Here is a 17753-nt window from a genome sequence, read left to right as displayed (position 1 = left end):
ACACCGTCGTCGTCATGGACATCCTTTTAACTTTTTGGTTTTTACATTTTTCGTTGTCTAAATGCGCTTTTGACACATGTTTTGTGGGGTCCTTTTATAATGTATTCTAACAATTCTAGCCGTCTATTTTTTATATTATCTCAAAAATCTTTGTCGGGTTGTCTTCTAAAAATCAACCAAATTCAAAATCAGGACTAGTGGATTAGACTTAGGTTCTCTTTATAGAATCATTTTCGTTCATTTTCTTCCGTTCACTAAAAGTGAATGTTTTAATGATTTTAGATTTGTTTGATTTTTTGCAAAGATGATTTATAAATGATCTATCGAATATCAAAAGTCGCCTCGAAAGGTGGAAAGTCTCCTGTTCTCTTTAGTTTTAGGGTTATGAACAACAGAGAAAAAACACAACTTCCATTCCAAAGATTTCTCGGACAATTGATTGTGCAAGAATCCATCAATCTTTGTAACTCAGTGGTACAGATTTACATTCTCTATTAGTCTCAAACATTTACTATAACATCTCAAACATCTGGAGGATGTCAGAATATTCTCCGATGATTCAGTCGTAAAAGCGATAGAAAAGTAGACAAGAAAACTGATGTATTGTCATGGAACATTTCTTAGGATGCCTTGGCTTTATCTTAACCAAATCTTTGACCTGGAACCTGGAACCTGATCTCTATGGTTTTTGTTGCTCGGGTTCGAAGGGCCTGCTTTTTGACCAGTGGTTGCCGGTTTTGTTAAACTTCTTGTGATCCTGGACAGTGCTTTTTGGTCGCCTGACTTGTCAGTGCTGGATTCGGCTGATGACATCCTCCTATCAGCCAAAGTAGCTGGCAACATCACATTCTCATGACCTTTGCTGTGCAACTCTCTTCGTCTCTTCAGCTCGCGGAGGGAGTCGGTTCCCTTGAGTAGGACAGACTCCTGGCTTGTCATCTGGTTACTATAGCTCAAGTTACTTAGCCTCAAGGGGTCTATGTCGCCAATGGTCTCTCTTCTCGACCAGGATTTTCTGCCATTGGGGGTTGTGGCACCTGACTTGTCGCCACAAAATGTCGACATTACATGTTCTTGTTCCTTCTGTCTCAACTTCTCTTCAAGCTCTTTAACCTGGCAATATTTTAGGAGGATAGGATTACTCACTAGTATATCAATCTGTCAAGCACTTTTAATTGCAGAATGAAATTCATAATAGGAACCTTCAGTTGCAGAGATCCCTTGTTGATTTCCTCCGTTATCAGCCTTTTCTCGAGTTCTTGAACCTGCCACAACAAAAATCAATAAATTAAAAATGTGGTCAATTTGCAGATGTAGTAGCATTTTTTGGTCGAACACAACTATAGCATTGAACCCCCGAATATGAACAATATTCAGCAACTATGCTGTTCCAACTAGTACACATCAGAATATACACATAAATAAATCAAAGCCTAGTGCACAACTAGTGCATATCCACATTATGCCGAAGTACCTATCCATTATGAGTATCTACATATGATACGTATCACCGCAAATAAGCGAAATGATAACAGTAGAACAGTGAATGTAGAACAGTGAATAAAAATGTGGGGCTTATCCATTTAGCTACAAAAGTAAGTAGTCTAGAAGAGCAAGATCATTTTGCTGGATAAACTTCTCTGTGAAATTTTATAAGTATATTGCACCCGAATTTTAGGTTGGCTTGAAATTGACAGAGAAAAAGAGCAATGAAAGACCTGGAAGCATTTTTGATAATTTGCATTGTGACATTAGAGAAATATAATGAAATGTACCCTTGAAATTTTTGAGAATTACCTTCCGCTGAACTACAGCCGAATTGTGCTCATACTCTTGCGTTCTTTCTTTTAACTTGTACTCAAGGTCCTTGACCTGTGTAGCATGAGAACAAAGTCAAAACTCAACAGAAACTGATTTTTAAGTTAATGATAACCAATAGTTCAGCCAGAGCTAAAGTTGATTCTTCAAAAAGTGAAGATGACTACAACTCGTGTAACTCGCATTACAGGACACAGAGTGCTGCCATTACATTACAGGTGTGATTAGAGCTTCCATTCCCACAATATGCAAGTGGTGTAGTTAAGTGTTCTATCAAATGAAGGTCGCAGAACATAAAAGACTTTTGAGTCTATGATATTCGTGCGAGTGACAAGAATTGTCAGAGAAAACAGCTACATCAAAATTATAGTTTTAGGTAGATTTCACTTCACATACCTTGTTTTGAAGAATCATGGAATCTGCACGTTCCCGTTCTTTCAACTTGTCCTCAAGCTCTTTGACCTTTAGGAAAACAGAAGCAATATGTTAGCCAGCACAATTAAACTGTGCACAACAAAAGAACATGAAAATAACATAAAAAGCAACCTTTTTCTGAAGATTCAAGCACGATTCTCTCTTTCCATTTGCTTCATCTGAAAGTTCCAACAACTGATTTTCCAGTCGTCTGCACACATCAGTCTTCACAGCAACCTGGTCTTCAAGTTCATTAATCTTTTCTTGTCGACTTCTAGACAGTTGGAACTCTCGTTTTGATTTACCTTCTAGATTCTGAAAGTTCTCTTCTAATTTATGTAAATCATCATCTTTGGATTTCAACTCTTGCTTTAGCTTGTCAAGCTTCAAAACAGAAATAAAAAAGTGGAAATTAATAAAATCCGCCATCTGTTAATTGCTGCTTTAGTTGAAAGTTCTCTTCTAACTTTTGCAAAGCACCATCTTTGGCCGTCCCAGAACTTACTGTGAGTTTTAGCTTTTGAACCTCGCCTGTATCTATTTGCTTCCTTGCAGGACCCAATTCGACACCTCGAACCCGTGTTGCGAAGTTCAGAGAACTTATAGTCTCACTTACATCCTGCTCAGAAGGGCTTATTTGGACAAACATTAGAGTTTTAGCATCACCACCTGTGACATGACAAAAGAAATAAATGATATCACACGTTGATCTCTAAATAATTTAGCAATTCAACTTGATGCTTGTTTTAAAATCCTATTATCAATTATCAGTTGACACGCCAATCTTTGACATATTAATCCTCGCATTGGTAATAATGGAGCATTCAAGCTGCAAGCAACATTCAATTTTTTGTGGATGCTTACCCAAGGAGTCTTGAAGTAGATGTGTGAGCTTGGAATTCCTGCAAACACCAACAAACACATCAGTTTATATGGGATAAACAAGTGTGAATAAAAGAAAAATAACAACAAACCTGTACGGAATGTGGCTCTTTTTTGTTGCCAAAGCAGAGATGACATCCCCAAGAGCTGACAAAGATCTATTGATGTTTTGAGCTTCCTTAAGGCGTTCCCCTTGAACTTCTGTTTTTGCTAGCCTCTCACTGCCAGCCAAATCCACAAGCCAAAGCTTGCTCATAGTTGACTCACCAGTGATCAAATTCTTGGCTTTTACCATGATGCAGAGTATGCTGACAGAAGATGGAATGAAGAACATCAACAAATATTGTAAGTAATAGTATAAAAGCCAACACAAGCACACCCTCTTTCTGCATGGATCAAAATAAATCAGACCAATATATGTAGATTAAACTAAGGTCAATTACCAATGAGATCGGCTGCTATGCTCGTTCACATTATTTGATCCAACTGCTCTGGCACTGCTTCCAGCTTGCAGAACATTCCAAACTTCTTTAATGCTCTCAACTTTGGCCTCAACAATTCCAGGTATGTGATGAGCTCCTTCAGGAGCTTGCCTCATCTCCAATCTATAATGAAAAGAGAACTTTTTGTCAACTAGACAACCTCTGAATCTTAATGACCAAACCAAGCTGTATCTACATTACACTAATTTTTAATGGCTAGCAAGAAAACTCTAGCTAGTCAGGTGATGTCTCTTAGTTTCCGTAGTAAATTGTATTAGAGTTAAAATTTACCGTTTCGAAGTCGGAGAGGCTGCTAGCAAGTCCCTGATTTGCTCATTGTAGACTTCAAGCACACTAACAGATATGCCGTATGTAAAAATTTCTTTCCTTTCCTCAGCGGTTTTAAACAACTGTTCCAAGGTCCTGTAATTGACCCCTCGGTTGGTCTCAGAACCTTCCATCGTGAAAGTCTTTCCAGTCCCCGTTTGCCCATAGGCAAATATGCAAACATTATAACCATCTAACACTGAGGTTATCATTGGTGAAGCATCTGCAAATACATCAACTGTACAAGACAAAACTTTAAGTCAACATATTATCATGCAAGTAAAAATCATTGACTGACCAGTGCCCCAATATCAAACGTTAAAAGGAATTACACAAGGTTAAGTAATTTGTAAGGTAGAAACTTTTCACGGTGGTAATAGTACACGATACCTTGATCATCCTCTGGTGTGTAAACTCTGTCAAATCTGAATATCTTTTTAGTGGAGCCACTAGTAAGTATCCCAAGCTCTCCATCCTTAGCTGCATCAAATTTTACAACTGTTGCATGCCCAGCTAATGACTCCTCTTTCCTCAACGGGCGACACCGACAAAACACCCGAATGTTCCCTGAATTATACAGTTCAAGGTAAGGGCAGGACCAATTCGACTCACCACTACTGACATTTGGTTATAAAGTATTGGTTATAGAAGAAATGAGGAAAATACTATACCTTTTGCCTCCTGCATTTGGTTATAAAGTATTTTCCTCTTTGCCTGCTCCTCATTGAACTTAAGCTTAAGTTCATCGGACTGTGTAACTGCAATATGAATAGTTTAATTAGATATATCTTTTCAGAGACATCATATTTAACACTGATACAAACTTACCCATTGCTTGAATTGCAGATACCATATTGTTGAATTCTGGAATAACATCAGTAAATTTGTGCACTTCAGAATGGAGTTGAGCATAGTCTTCCTTCATCAACTGCAAATGGATCGAGAGATCATTCATTTTCAGTTCTACCTACCAAATGGGCCACTACATAAATTTGCAAGGAATAAATGAAAATAGTGTACCTACCTTGACTTTACTTTCTAAATTGTCAGCAACTGCGGTCCACAAGCCCTTATCATGCTCATATCTAGTAGAAATATCTCTCAATTTTGCTGCCGCTTCTTCTCTAGCTTGATCTGAAAGGGAATTTATGATAATCATAAGACTATCTGTCTTCCAGCTTATAAGTGTTCTAAAATTTCATCGGGTCGACCCTAGCTCCCTGATGATAATCAAAGGGAAGTATTCAACACTCTATTTTCTAGTTCAATCTTGCCTTACCTAAGCAATGACTTTCATACAACTTGTTATCAAGTTCCATGGTGATGTTCTGTAACTGTTTGTTTGCAGATGTCAGTGACATCCAGGCCTCATGGCATTCATCTGTCTTGAGTTGGAACTGTCTCTTTAGATCCTCTATCTTCTTTTCATACTTGGTTGTAAATTCCAACCTTATATATTTGTCCTGCAATTTGATTCAGAGGCAATGTAAGCAAAACGCCAAGTATTCCAATCTTCTAATATCCATTTGATGCTAAATCTAACCTGAGCAGATGAAATTTCTATCTCAGCAGCACAATTGTTACATACAAGATGTCCAAGTTTAATCTTTGATGCTGCATTCAATTTACATACCACAAGGCATGAGTCTGGAGAGTAAGTAACGTTCAGATATATCTCATATAGCCAGCTAAAAGTAGAAATATGAATATACCAGGTAATGAAGCTGCCCGCTTTATACAAATTCCCCCAACAATTGGACTTCCATTAACTCCATCAAACCTTATCAAAATTGCCCCATCCTCCCCCACCGAAACTGCAACATCTACCAACTGTAGCGCCTTATTAGCTCCAACGATAGAATAGATATCAATTCCCGATAGAACCTGTTATTTTCACACACCGAAAAACAAACCAGTTTCAGAAATTACTAGTCAACGAAATTATGCACAACAAACCAAACTTGATGTACTAGTCAACGAAATTATGCACAACAAAATTATGCACAAGAAACATGAACTAGTCAACGAAATTATGCACAACAAAATATCTCATTTAGTTTTCTTCCCTTCACATTGTTTTAAATTACTAGTCAACGAAATTATGCACAAGAAACATGTTAGCAAACTTCTTTAATTAAATTTACTTGCCTTCTCTTCCTGCATGAAGACATCAAACACTCTCATTCCCTTCGGACCATTCGTGTATACAATTTCCGCAAAGTGAAGATCCACGAAGTACTCTCCGGGAGATAGGTTCTCAAACCGGTATGAAAAATCCCCAAACCGAGCAGATTGATAAACGGATGGCACATCGCTGCCGTCAATGGTCTCATTAGTTCTTAGAACATCCCCTCCTTGGAAAAACCCGTCGGGCTCCACTCGAAGCCCGGGATTTATATTTTCTTTAACGGCCTCCCCTCCGGCGTTCACAAACAACACAATGCTATCTGATAAAAGAGACAGATCAGTGTTAAGTTATACACCATGAAACAAATACCAACCACAACCAAATGCAAGATTTTTAAACCCTAATTCTACAAATTTGGTCAATTTGTTGGATTTGTTCCAAGAAATGAGGGAATTGCGGTTGTTACAAACCTGAACAAATGGAGTGAACAAGCCCGGTTCGGACCAATCTCGAACCGGGCACACAGAGCGCAGAGATGGTCGAGTCTTCGTCGTCATCGCCATTGTCGACCGGTTTGGGGTGTGTTTCAGGGCCAAGAACGTTGCCAGACCAAGAACCAGGGAATTCGGCGTGGGAATCGGTGGGCTGTGCCTCTGCCATTAGAGAGAGAAAAAGAGAGAGATTTCAGTATGCGCTTCCTTTCACTGCTACACAAATTTGAAATCTGAAATTAATCGACCGTTTGAGGGTTTGAAATCTCCGTCTCTTTTCCTTTTACTGGTCACAAATTTGAAATTTGAAATTAAAATTGACCGTTGATTATTAATCTCGTTCATTAGATCATCTCTAACCTTGGTTAAAACCTAAAATTTTTAAGTTGGAAAATTTGGGTTTTAACCGAAAAACAGTTTTTCTTATTCAACTTTCTAGTTCAAAATTTTAGCCCGAAAATATTAAAAAATAAATTTAGGATAATTTTTTTCTTAAAGTAACTTTTGTATTAAAAAAAATAAAATTATGTAGACTATCCTAATTTAATTTATGAACATTTTAACAAAAAAATATTTAGATTCCAATACATATAAAAAAATCACTAAACTGACACCATGAAACTTGTGGAACACAATCAAAAAATATAAAACACATAAAATATTTTTTTTAATTACTTTAGCAGTTGAATTTAAATTTCGATTGTTAGCTCTCTTTTTGACCATTGGATTTGATAAGATTAGATCTTAGTCATTGAATTCAATAAATTTATGAATATAAAACTAAAACAAGTTACACTTATATGATGGGTCAGCCCCACAAACTCAGGGGGAATCATAGGTTAAATTCGCCCCAAAAATGAGTTTTAGGTTAAAACTCATATTTACCCCCAAGAGTTGAAGCAAGTTGGGGTAAGTTAGAACCTAAAATTTGAGTCTTACTCCAAGAATTGGAGTAGGTCTTAGTCAAACTTTTGTTGGCCAAACTTCTTTCATGGTCCACGCGGTAAGATACTAATTTTGAACGAGAAATGCTAGCTATCTTTTTCTACTTGCCTTTCTCTCTCAATGAATGGTATGCGGACTTATATTGTACCTAAGTAAATCCCATATGTCAACAAATCTTTAGATTATATATCAAATTTGATAAATCTAATTATTTTAATTATTAATATTTATTTAATATAAGATTCATTGTTCAGACTCTCTTTTTTTTCTTTTTCTTTTTTTCGTTTTGGTTTTAAGCTCTTTCTGGCTTTTAATTATTAATATTTTCTTTAAACAAACTTATGTCGCACATTTGGAAAAACCTTTGCAATGACAGCCTCCATGGCTTATCTTGATCAATTAATATTGCAGAAGGAGGTTTTCCACCCATTGCTTTAACCCATGTTTCCATCAAACCAAATTAATGTTGGAGTAGTTTCCTCGCAAGTAGTGCATATTCATGCAAAATAAATTGTAAATGATAAAAGGAGCAAAAGGCATTTTATTTATTTATTTGTGGTATATGCCTTATCAAAAGAAATGTCATCTCCAAAAATCTTGCAGTCCATTACGGAAGCCTAAAATCATAAGGGAAGAAAAATAAAATAAAAATGAGAATAATAAAAAATAATTAAAATAATTAGATTTTTCATAGACAATTTAATGATTTGGTTGACATGTGAGAATTAATATGGGCATTCGTGAAAAGAGGAGAGAAGTTTTAAACATAATTAATACACAGATTTGAGTGTAAGATAAGTTCACATGATATCTATTCAGTGAAAAAGGCAAGTAGGGGTCGGCAAGCGGGATATAGCTAGCATTCCTCATTTTGAATTGACCTATGTGGTGGAAAAACTGCTAATTATGCTCTCATGGTGGAGGAAAACTTGTGTAGGGCTCCATGTGCCATTAACAATGCCTCATGGCACTATGACTCAGTCAAAATTTGACACGTGTTAAGATTTAACTATGATTTCTTAGAATAGGAACATTTTTGCTCACCACCATTAATTATGATGGATGCTCACCATCGTCCTCTAAGAGTGCCACATGTCTAATTCTTAACTATAGTTAACATTTATATTAAAAGGTATATTATTAAACTTTGTAAAAATTACGCAAATTCAAAATTCGAAGACGCATGGGGTGACTGATTTAATACTCTTTCTCTACCACCACCTCACGTCTCTCCCTCCCTACCTACTCACTCTACCTACCTAGGGTGTGAAGTGTAAAAATTTGCGTAGGTGACTGATTTAATACTTTCAAGCCCTTTCTCACCCATTACCTCACGTCTCTCTCTCTGTCAACCTACTCACTACCTTACTCAGTCATCATTTCTCCATTTCTCAGCCACCATTGCTATAAACTCGAACCCAAAGCACAGAACCAATTTAGTTTTAAACCCTTTCAAACATCCACGGCCAAGCTGAAAACGCAGACCCGAGCTCAGAAGGTAAAGTGAACTGATCTTCTTGTGCACTGTGTGTTCCCTTTATTAGTGAAAATAACTCTGGAATCCTCATGCACGCTGTTTGTTAATGCAGTCCTTGTATTAATGTATTTCGGGTTCATGTGTTTTACAGGGAGTTGAGATATCGAAAGATGCAATTATCAGTTCGTATGTGAGGAAGATGTCGTCCAAAAATGTTGGTTGTTTTCTTTACTTCAACTTTTTTTTTTTTTTTTTTTAGATTTTGTTTGCATTAGTGTAAACATTTCAAGCAAATTTTATATTTTTAGAGCATCTTTAAGACTTGGTTAAAGCCTAAAATTTTTAGTTTAGAAAATTTATATTTTAATCCAGAAACAGTTTTTCTGCTCTAATTTCTTTTGGGTTAAATATTTAGCTCTAAAATATTAAAGAATGAATTTAAAATAATTTTTTTTAAAGTAACTTTAAAAAAAAAATTTGTAAACTATTCTAATTTAATTTTATGAACATTTTGACCTAAAAATATTTAGATTCCGATAAATATTGAAAAATTACTAAACTGACAACATACTCATGAAGCACTATGGAAGAATATAAAATACATGATAGAGATGAAAAAATAATTTTTTATTATTATTTTATTTGTTGGATTTAAATTTGAACCGTTAGATTTTTTTTTACCGTTGAATTTGATCATATTAAATTCCAACTGTTGGATTTAATGAATTTACAATTATAAAATTTAAAAAAAAAAAGTTTGAATGGGAACCGTTGGATCAACCAATGTTCTATTTAATCTAGATTGCACATGACCATAAGAGCCATTTGGCTCAGCATCAGTGCCTATAAGCACCCACGTGGGTAGGACCCTGCCTTTTTAATGCCTCTTTGTGTTGAGGCGTGAGGCGCGAGGCGCATCTGGTGCTCCGCGCTGGGCAAAAGTTAGGCGTGTTCACATGCATTTGGGGATTCCTCTACCAACCCAGCCCACTTTTCTGGCCGGTATTTGGCCCAATTTTAACTTCTAACCCATAACCTCAAATTGGCCCAAAGGTTGGAAGGAAATTGGGGAGAAATAAAAGGTAAATTTTAAGACTTACTCCAAAGGTTAGAGTTGGTTTTATGGATGATTTTGAAGAATGAATTTGTCCATTTAAGCTTGTGAGAATGGTTACCATGGTTGTTTCATGATTAGAATGGTTTTTGTTTCATGGTTAGACTGGGTGTGAAATCCAATATCATTATGTGAATAACTTTTTCAATTTTTTTTTTAGTTAACACGCCATTGAGCACGATTTCAAAATGGTGCCCTATCAATTAAATTGGTGCAAGACCTATCAGAATTAACGCACAAATAGGCTGCTATTTTTGCTCATTTTTTAGCACAAAACAACATATTATGCCCAATGATCAAAGGGCATGCCGATAGAGGGCAAATGTAACATTTTAGTTGCTGCACTGTTGCTATTTGTCTATGGGCACATATGTTGGTGCCCTAGAGCCTCATAGGGCACAATTAAATTTCGCGTGTAGTGTCCATTTTTCTTATAGCGACTCACCCTTGTTTTTCACCCCTGCAGGATTTTTAGTGGTAGAGCTTTTGTGTCAACAAGGATTATTGGCAAAAGTTGACATGTAGGAGGATTCCTCCATTTGGTATAAATGTTCTTACCTTATCTTTTACTGTAATTTACTTATACTGTGACATCGCTTGTGTGATAAGAGTTCAACTGCGCTCACTGCGCACTCTAGAGTTAGGTATTTTAGGTTTAAATTAGTAGCCTTTCCACATCACCATCGCTTTATGGTTTCGTCACCTTCTAGATGGTGGCCAGCACAACTTGATTCGGGTGTCCAGGCGGACATTTCAAATCGAAGTGTGTCAATTTTGGTGACTCGAGGCTCCACCCAAAATTAAAAAAAAATATACAACTAAAAGAAAAGAATAGATTCAAATTAACAAGGGTAATTTTGTCACAAAAATAAATGAAAAATAAACTAAGATTTTAAAAACAAATATTGGAAAGCTAATAAAATAAATGTGGTTTGTAACTGTGTATCTCTTCCACACTATATGAATGAATTCTCCACTTTCCCAGCAACCTCCCACAGCTACCTGACTGTTTTCTCAAATTCTTTGTTAACTCCCTCTCCATTTTAAGCGTGTTACCAAAAATATACAGATCAAACTAGATAAACTAATCTTCATAGAATAAAAATATAGAGCCATTTAAGGTAAAAATTAATAATCTAAAATGGCATCTCAAAAGACAACGCAATCTGCCAACATAATTGCCTAAAAGTGCATGTGTTACTAGTAAATTCACCATAAATACAACACATGGCAAATAATTACGAAAATTTGTAGAAACCTAATAGATATACATGGCAAATAAAAACGTAAATCAACAATGCACCATGATGATGAAACTGGTACTCTTTTTCATTCTAAATGTTACTATATACATGCCCACCATCCCGGGAGCGGAGGGTCTTGACTTCCATCTAAGTGGAGCTAATGATGCCACCGACTATAATCATGACCTACTGTAGCTTATAGAAATTTCATTGTAGCTCTTCAAATAATGCGTGCATCTAGACCGGCCAATACATCTCAAAGAGCTTTGATAAATTTTTGTAAGCTTCCGCACGGTCAACATTATGGTCGGTGGGTATCATTGGCTCCACTTAAATGGAAGTCAAGACCCTCCGCTCCCGGGGTGTCGGCTATGTATATAGTAACATTTAGAATGAAAAAAAAGTACCAGTTTCATCATCATGGTGCATTGTTGATTTTGCTTTTTTACTTGAAATGGTAAAAAAAATTTGATTGTCGCATGCCAAAACACCTATTTCCATAAGTTTTTTGTAATTTTTTACCATGTATTGTAATTATGGTGAATTTACTAGTAACTCATGCACTTATAGGTAGGTTATGCTTGCGTTGGTCTTTTGAGAAGTGATTTTAGATTATTATTTTTTTACCTAAAATGGCTCTATATTTCTATTCTATGAAGATTAGTATATCTAGTTTCATCTGTATATTTTTGGTTATAATCAAACTTATGAATTAATCAATAGTAAATTCTAAAGTAAGTATACTTATTGTTGGGAATTCTATTTGACAACTTTATGTTAGTGTTGATGTAACGACCCATCCCAAAAAATTACAGTTATTATAATTTTTTAATGTGAATTTACATAAATGCCTTCGAGGCAAAGACATTGACTTTTGTTGACCATCTTGTCATGTCACATAAAATCTGTTTTTTTTTTTTTTTTGGCATATTTGGATGGTACTCATCGATATGAGTACATGAGCGCAAACGGAACGTGATTTGGAACTATAACGAAGAAGTTATGGGCGAGTAAAAATAGGGACAAAATAGTCATTTATATATTTTCTGGAATGCTCCAGATTTTTGGAGCAAAATCTGGAGAGCCACGTGTGTGGCCCAGATTAAAGGGAAGAAAAGATGGGCGGTGAAGATGAAATATAAAGGAGAGAAAGGAAGGGCTAGACACCCAATTAGAAAGATGAGAATGAAGAGAGTGACCAATGAGGGAGAGAAGAAATGAGGGGAAAGGAGAGAGTGGAGGAGCACTGGATCACCTTTGACCCGGTTCCTCCTACCGACCCTACCCAGTTTTCTTGTCTTCTCCGGCAGTTTTTCGTCGGTTTTTCCAGCAAATCATGCTATCTAACCACCTGGAACCAACTCCACGACCTTCCTCCTTCATGTTTCACCCCAAAATTGAAGGAAGCGGGCCCTATTTCATGGAGTTCGAAGCCATCGGCTTCGATGGCAATCTTGTGAGTTCCTAGGCGGCGATTGCCATTTCTGAATGCAATTCCATCGACCCTCATCATCAAACAACTTCCCTTAAGCTCTGAAACAATTCCCAATCATTGGTTGGAGCGTCGGAGTGGATTTGAGGACGAATGAAGAAACACCCTTTATAGGGTTTTCAACGGTTCGAGGACAATTTGGGGCATTTCCCGGCCAAATTGGACTTAGCCACAGGTATAAAATTTGCTCTACTCACTGAGATCTTCATTTTTGTGAAATTTGAGAATTTTCAGAAATATTTGATTTTTCCGGTGAGTCAGGGCGGCCGACCGCCGTGTATGGCGGCGCGTGGGCCGAGGCATCCCCTAACCTTCCTAAGCTAAGTTTGATATTCCAATTCCATAGGTAAAGTTAGATTGATGAAATCTCATCATTTGAGCATAGTTTTGACAGGAACTGCCACTTGATTATTATAGAAATAAACATTCCGATCGTTGGATCGTCACCAAACTTTACTACATTATAGTACATAATATATGAGGATCATTGGAACTTCCGAATTGGGAATCCGATGTACGGATCTTTCCGAATTGGATTTGTAAGTTCATAAAATAAAACGTTAATCGCCACTTGCACTTGCAATTGGCGAAGATCCAACCGTTGGATCGTAATGAAACTTTAGTGTGATGTTTTAGAAGCATAATGTGGATCTTTGGAGGTTACGGATTGGAAATCTGTGATGCAGATCTTCCGAATCGAGTTATGTAGGGTTGTGGACCCTACCGACGACTGACTTTTGGTCAATGGGTCTCAAATCATTTTAGAACGTCCTTGGGAATGTGTTTTATTTAAGTTACGTGTTCTATCGATAAGAATTTTAAGAAGTGACTGAATATTTGTTCTAGGCGACGATCGTTCGTGATGTCTCGATATTCATGTTAGGGAGTTGTAGAGCGAACCTCAGGTGAGTGGGCATTTGTTTTCTATATATATATATATATATATATATATATATATATATAAGCTTTACGATTTCCAAAAAAACGTTTTTAAATGAATTTATACCTTGTATGCCATGTCTATTCCGCTTATTACTATATTGTTGCATTAGTATGAATTGTGAATTATACTATTTGATGCTACGAAGGCTCAGGTAAGCTTCCAGTGAGTTAGCATGTGAATGGTCTTATTACATTGCATATTGCTATGTATTTATGCACTTAGAGCTTATTCTGCTGCACCCCGGTGTTAGTGCTCCCGCCCAAGGCCAGGGCACAGCTTTCACGTGATTATTCACCTCCTGCACCACACGCTCACCTTGGATCCAAGTTTTGGTGCTAGCCTATCGTACAAACCACAATAAGTGGTTCTGACTCATAGGTGACCCGTGATCTATCGCACAGCTTTCACGTAATCATAGCACTTGAGCGTACTTATTTACACACAGCCTATCGTATAAGTCACATTAGGTGACTCCGACTCGTGTGCAGACATATGTTGATGAGTTACAAGTCCAGTCGTACAGGTCACGTTAGGTGATTTCGATTGGCATACTATTTTATATTGGTTTCACACCTGGCTTACATTTATTATTGCTGAGATATTATGACTTAGCATATTTCAATTTTTGCTGCTCTTGTGCATTGGTTTTCATACCTACGTAGTAATATTATTTTTTGAAAGCTATACGAGTTTTACGGCGAGGGGTTATAACACTTTCAAAGGGTTTTTATTAAAACTTTATTTTCAAGCCCACTCACCCTTGTTTTTCGTCCCTCCAGGTTCTAGTAGTAGAGTTTTCCTATCGACGATGATTATTGACAAATCTTGGGGTAGACGATTACCATCGATGGTATAATTCTCACCCTATTTTACTGTACTGTACTGTACTGTACTTATGCTCAGTCATCACATGTGAAATGGGTTCATACCAGCTCACCGCGCACTCTTGTACTTAGACACTTTTAGGTTTAAATTTATTCACATCATCCACATCAATACACTTTATGGTTTCGTCACCTTCCAGATGTCGGCCAACACAGCTCAATTTGGAGTTCTAGTGGATATTATGGGTTGGGGTGTGTCAGTTAATATATTTTCTATTATGTCAAAAATATGAAGCAATATTATTTAGTGCATTTTTTGAAAGAATATATTAATGAGTGCTTGCTCAAGTGAGGGAATTAGTGAAAGAAAATTGGGCTTCACACTCATTAACTTATTTGCAATAAGTGTATAAATTCTATACTAATCATAATGTTTAGAAATCACTCAGTACTACTGTCTGGTGGTATTCCTCTTCACTTGAAAAGTGAGAGGTTTTAGGTTCAAATCTCGTGGATGGTGAATTCGATACCAAATTAGGCTGCCCATTTTGTGGTTTAGCTGAACGCCCCATCCCCTTAGTGTTAAAATATCGATGTACTAAATAAATAAATAAAATCATATTGTTTAGAAAGTTTTGGGCATTAAGTTATTAAGGCATTATTCTATCTATTACAATAAAGAATTAAGGCAGCTTATATCTCTTGCTCAAATGTTTGACATAAACATGTATGTTAAATGACTTGATTTCATGGTCGCTTGAGTTTTGAGGCAATTTTGAGTTAAAGATTGCTTAATTGGTTTTGACCAAATACATGACAGAGACGCATAAATAATTTTTTATTATTATTTTAGTCGTTGCATTTAAATTTGAACCATTACATCTTTTTATTTACCGTTGGATTTGATCATATTAGATTTTAGTCGTTGAATTCAATATATTTATAAATATAAATTTAAAAAAAAAAAAAAAGGTTTGAATGGGGCACCCGTTGGATCAACCACTTGGTCCATTTAATCTAGGTCGTACATGACCATAAGAGCCATTTGGCTCAACATCAAGGTCGACAAGCACCCACATGGGTGGGACCCTGCCTCTTTAATGCTTCCGCATGTTGATGCATGAGACACTTCTAGTACTCCACGTGTTAAGCTTGTGAGAATGGTTACAATGGTTGTTTCATGGTTAGAATGGTTTCTGTTTCATGGTTCGACTGGGCGTGAAATCCAATGTAATCATATGCATAATTTTTTCAAATTTTTTTGTAATAAACACAGCATCGAGCACGATTTCAAAATGGTGCCCTATCAATTAAATTGGTGTCAAACCTATCAGAATTAACAAATAAATAGGTTGCTATTTGTGCTCATATTTGAACACAAAACAACATATTAGGCCCAATGATCAAAGGGGATGCTGATAGAGGGCACATATAACATTTTAGTTGCTTCATTGTTGCTATTGATCTATGAGCACATATGTTAGTGCCCTTAAGCCTCTTAGGGCACTATTAATTTTTAGTGTGCATGCCGATTTTTCTTATAGTGACTCACCCTTGTTTTTGGCCCTTACATGATTTTTAGTGGCAAGGCTCTTGTGTCGACAAGGATGGCTGGCAAAAGTTGACATGTACGAGGATTCCTGCATTTGGTATTAATGTTATTACCTTATCTTTTATTGCAATTTACGTATGCTTTGACATCACTTGTGTGATAAGAGTTCAACCCTGCTCACGTGCGCACTCTAGAATTAGTTATTTAAATTAGTAGCCTTTCCACATCACCATCACTTTATGGCTTCGTCACCTTCTAGGGGGCAACCAACACAACTTAATTCGGATGTCCGGGTGAACATTTCAAATCGGGATGTATCAATTTTGGTGACCCGAGGCTTCACCCAAAATTTTAAACAAAAACAACTCTAACAAAAAAAAGAAAAAAAAAATCTCTACAACTAAGAGACAATAATAGAAACAAATTAACAAGGGTAATTTTGTCACAAAAATAAATGAAAAAAACAAATTTTTTGTTTCTTTTGAACAAACGATATTATCTACACTAAAAGGGAGTGGGTGGGCTTAGTCTCATAATAGGCTAGCAATATTTGGTTCAAATTCGCCTTTGGCGAGAATCGAACCTAATATATATCACTTACAAATGAAGAGAAATATCATTAGACCGTAATACTAAGTGGCAAGAAAAATATATATATATTGGAAAAGCTAAAAGAAAAAAAAACGTGGTTTGTAACTATGTATCTCTTCCACAACATATGAATGAATTTTCTACTTTCCCAGCAATCCCCCATAACTACATGATGTTCTCTTAAATTCCTTGTTCTCTCTCCAGTTTAAGGGTGTTACAAAAAATATACAGATCAAACTAGATATACCAATCTTTATAAAATAAAAATGTATAGTCGTTTTAGGTAAAAAAAAAAAAAAAAAAAAAAAATCTAATATGACGTCTCAAAAACCAACGCAATTTGCTAGCATAACTGCCTATAAGTGCATGGGTTACTAGTAAATTCACCATAATTACAATACATAGCAAAAAATTACGAAAATTTGTAGAAACCTAGTAATACAACGTGTCAAAGTGTCCGACACTTTGGGGTTTGGAGTGTGCGTGCAAACTAGGATTTATGGGGTGATTTTTGGTATATAAATAGGTTTTTAGCCCTGTGACAATCAAACCACTTTCAGACTCGGAGGCTTACACTTACTATTCCCAGCTTACACCTCCTTAAGTTCCTTTTTTTTCATTCTAAATGTTGTTGTATACGTGGCTGCCACCTCGGTAGCAAAGGGTCTTGACTTCCATCCAAGTGGAGCCAATGATGCCACCGACCATAATGATGACTGTGCTGCAGCTTACAGAAATTTCATTAGAGCTCTTCGAGATGTATTGGTATGTCTGGATACGTGCAAGGTACATATATTTTTTGTGCTTCATGATGCATCAACATTGCAATATCGACAACTCTTCTTACAAGTCCGCTTTTCAACTACAACGGAGATGCCATCACTGTGATAATTGTTATTGTCAATGTTTACATGATGGGATTCATCGCCGATAATGTACGTCACCACTCTGACGTACATTACCGGTGATGAATCTCATCACATAAACATTGACAATATTAATAATTACGATGGTAAAATCTTCGTTGTA

General features: G+C 36.4%; 1 protein-coding gene and 1 long non-coding RNA gene across 2 annotated transcripts; one reads left to right on the top strand and one right to left on the bottom strand.

Moving 5' to 3' along the window:
- Window positions 1-382: 382 nt before the first annotated feature.
- Window positions 383-6774, bottom strand: LOC125475971 (kinesin-like protein KIN-14R). Its single transcript, XM_048581496.1, has 19 exons — window positions 6522-6774; window positions 6072-6370; window positions 5636-5807; window positions 5467-5537; window positions 5203-5386; window positions 4948-5057; window positions 4752-4851; window positions 4595-4681; window positions 4314-4490; window positions 3888-4161; window positions 3558-3719; window positions 3207-3422; window positions 3097-3134; window positions 2738-2901; window positions 2365-2616; window positions 2215-2280; window positions 1798-1872; window positions 1203-1265; window positions 383-1113 (listed from the first exon to the last, which is right to left on the bottom strand). The coding sequence occupies exons 1-19, from the start codon at window positions 6709-6711 to the stop codon at window positions 637-639; spliced, it is 3177 nt and encodes a 1058-aa protein (XP_048437453.1). The 5' UTR covers window positions 6712-6774; the 3' UTR covers window positions 383-636.
- A 1951-nt stretch (window positions 6775-8725) lies between these two features.
- On the top strand, window positions 8726-16307 carry LOC125475969. Its single transcript, XR_007257322.1, has 4 exons — window positions 8726-8985; window positions 9116-9182; window positions 10545-10620; window positions 16164-16307. It is a non-coding gene; the product is annotated as an uncharacterized LOC125475969 (long non-coding RNA).
- The last annotated feature ends 1446 nt before the right edge of the window (window positions 16308-17753 follow it).

This window comes from the organism of the source record quoted next, unplaced genomic scaffold (assembly GCF_019419815.1).
Source record: "Pyrus x bretschneideri cultivar Hongxiangsu unplaced genomic scaffold, Pyrus_bretschneideri_v1 Contig17, whole genome shotgun sequence".
Taxonomy (NCBI): domain Eukaryota; kingdom Viridiplantae; phylum Streptophyta; class Magnoliopsida; order Rosales; family Rosaceae; genus Pyrus; species Pyrus x bretschneideri.
The sequence above is the reverse complement of the archived record's forward strand: the minus strand, read 5'-3'. Positions and strand labels throughout refer to the sequence as shown.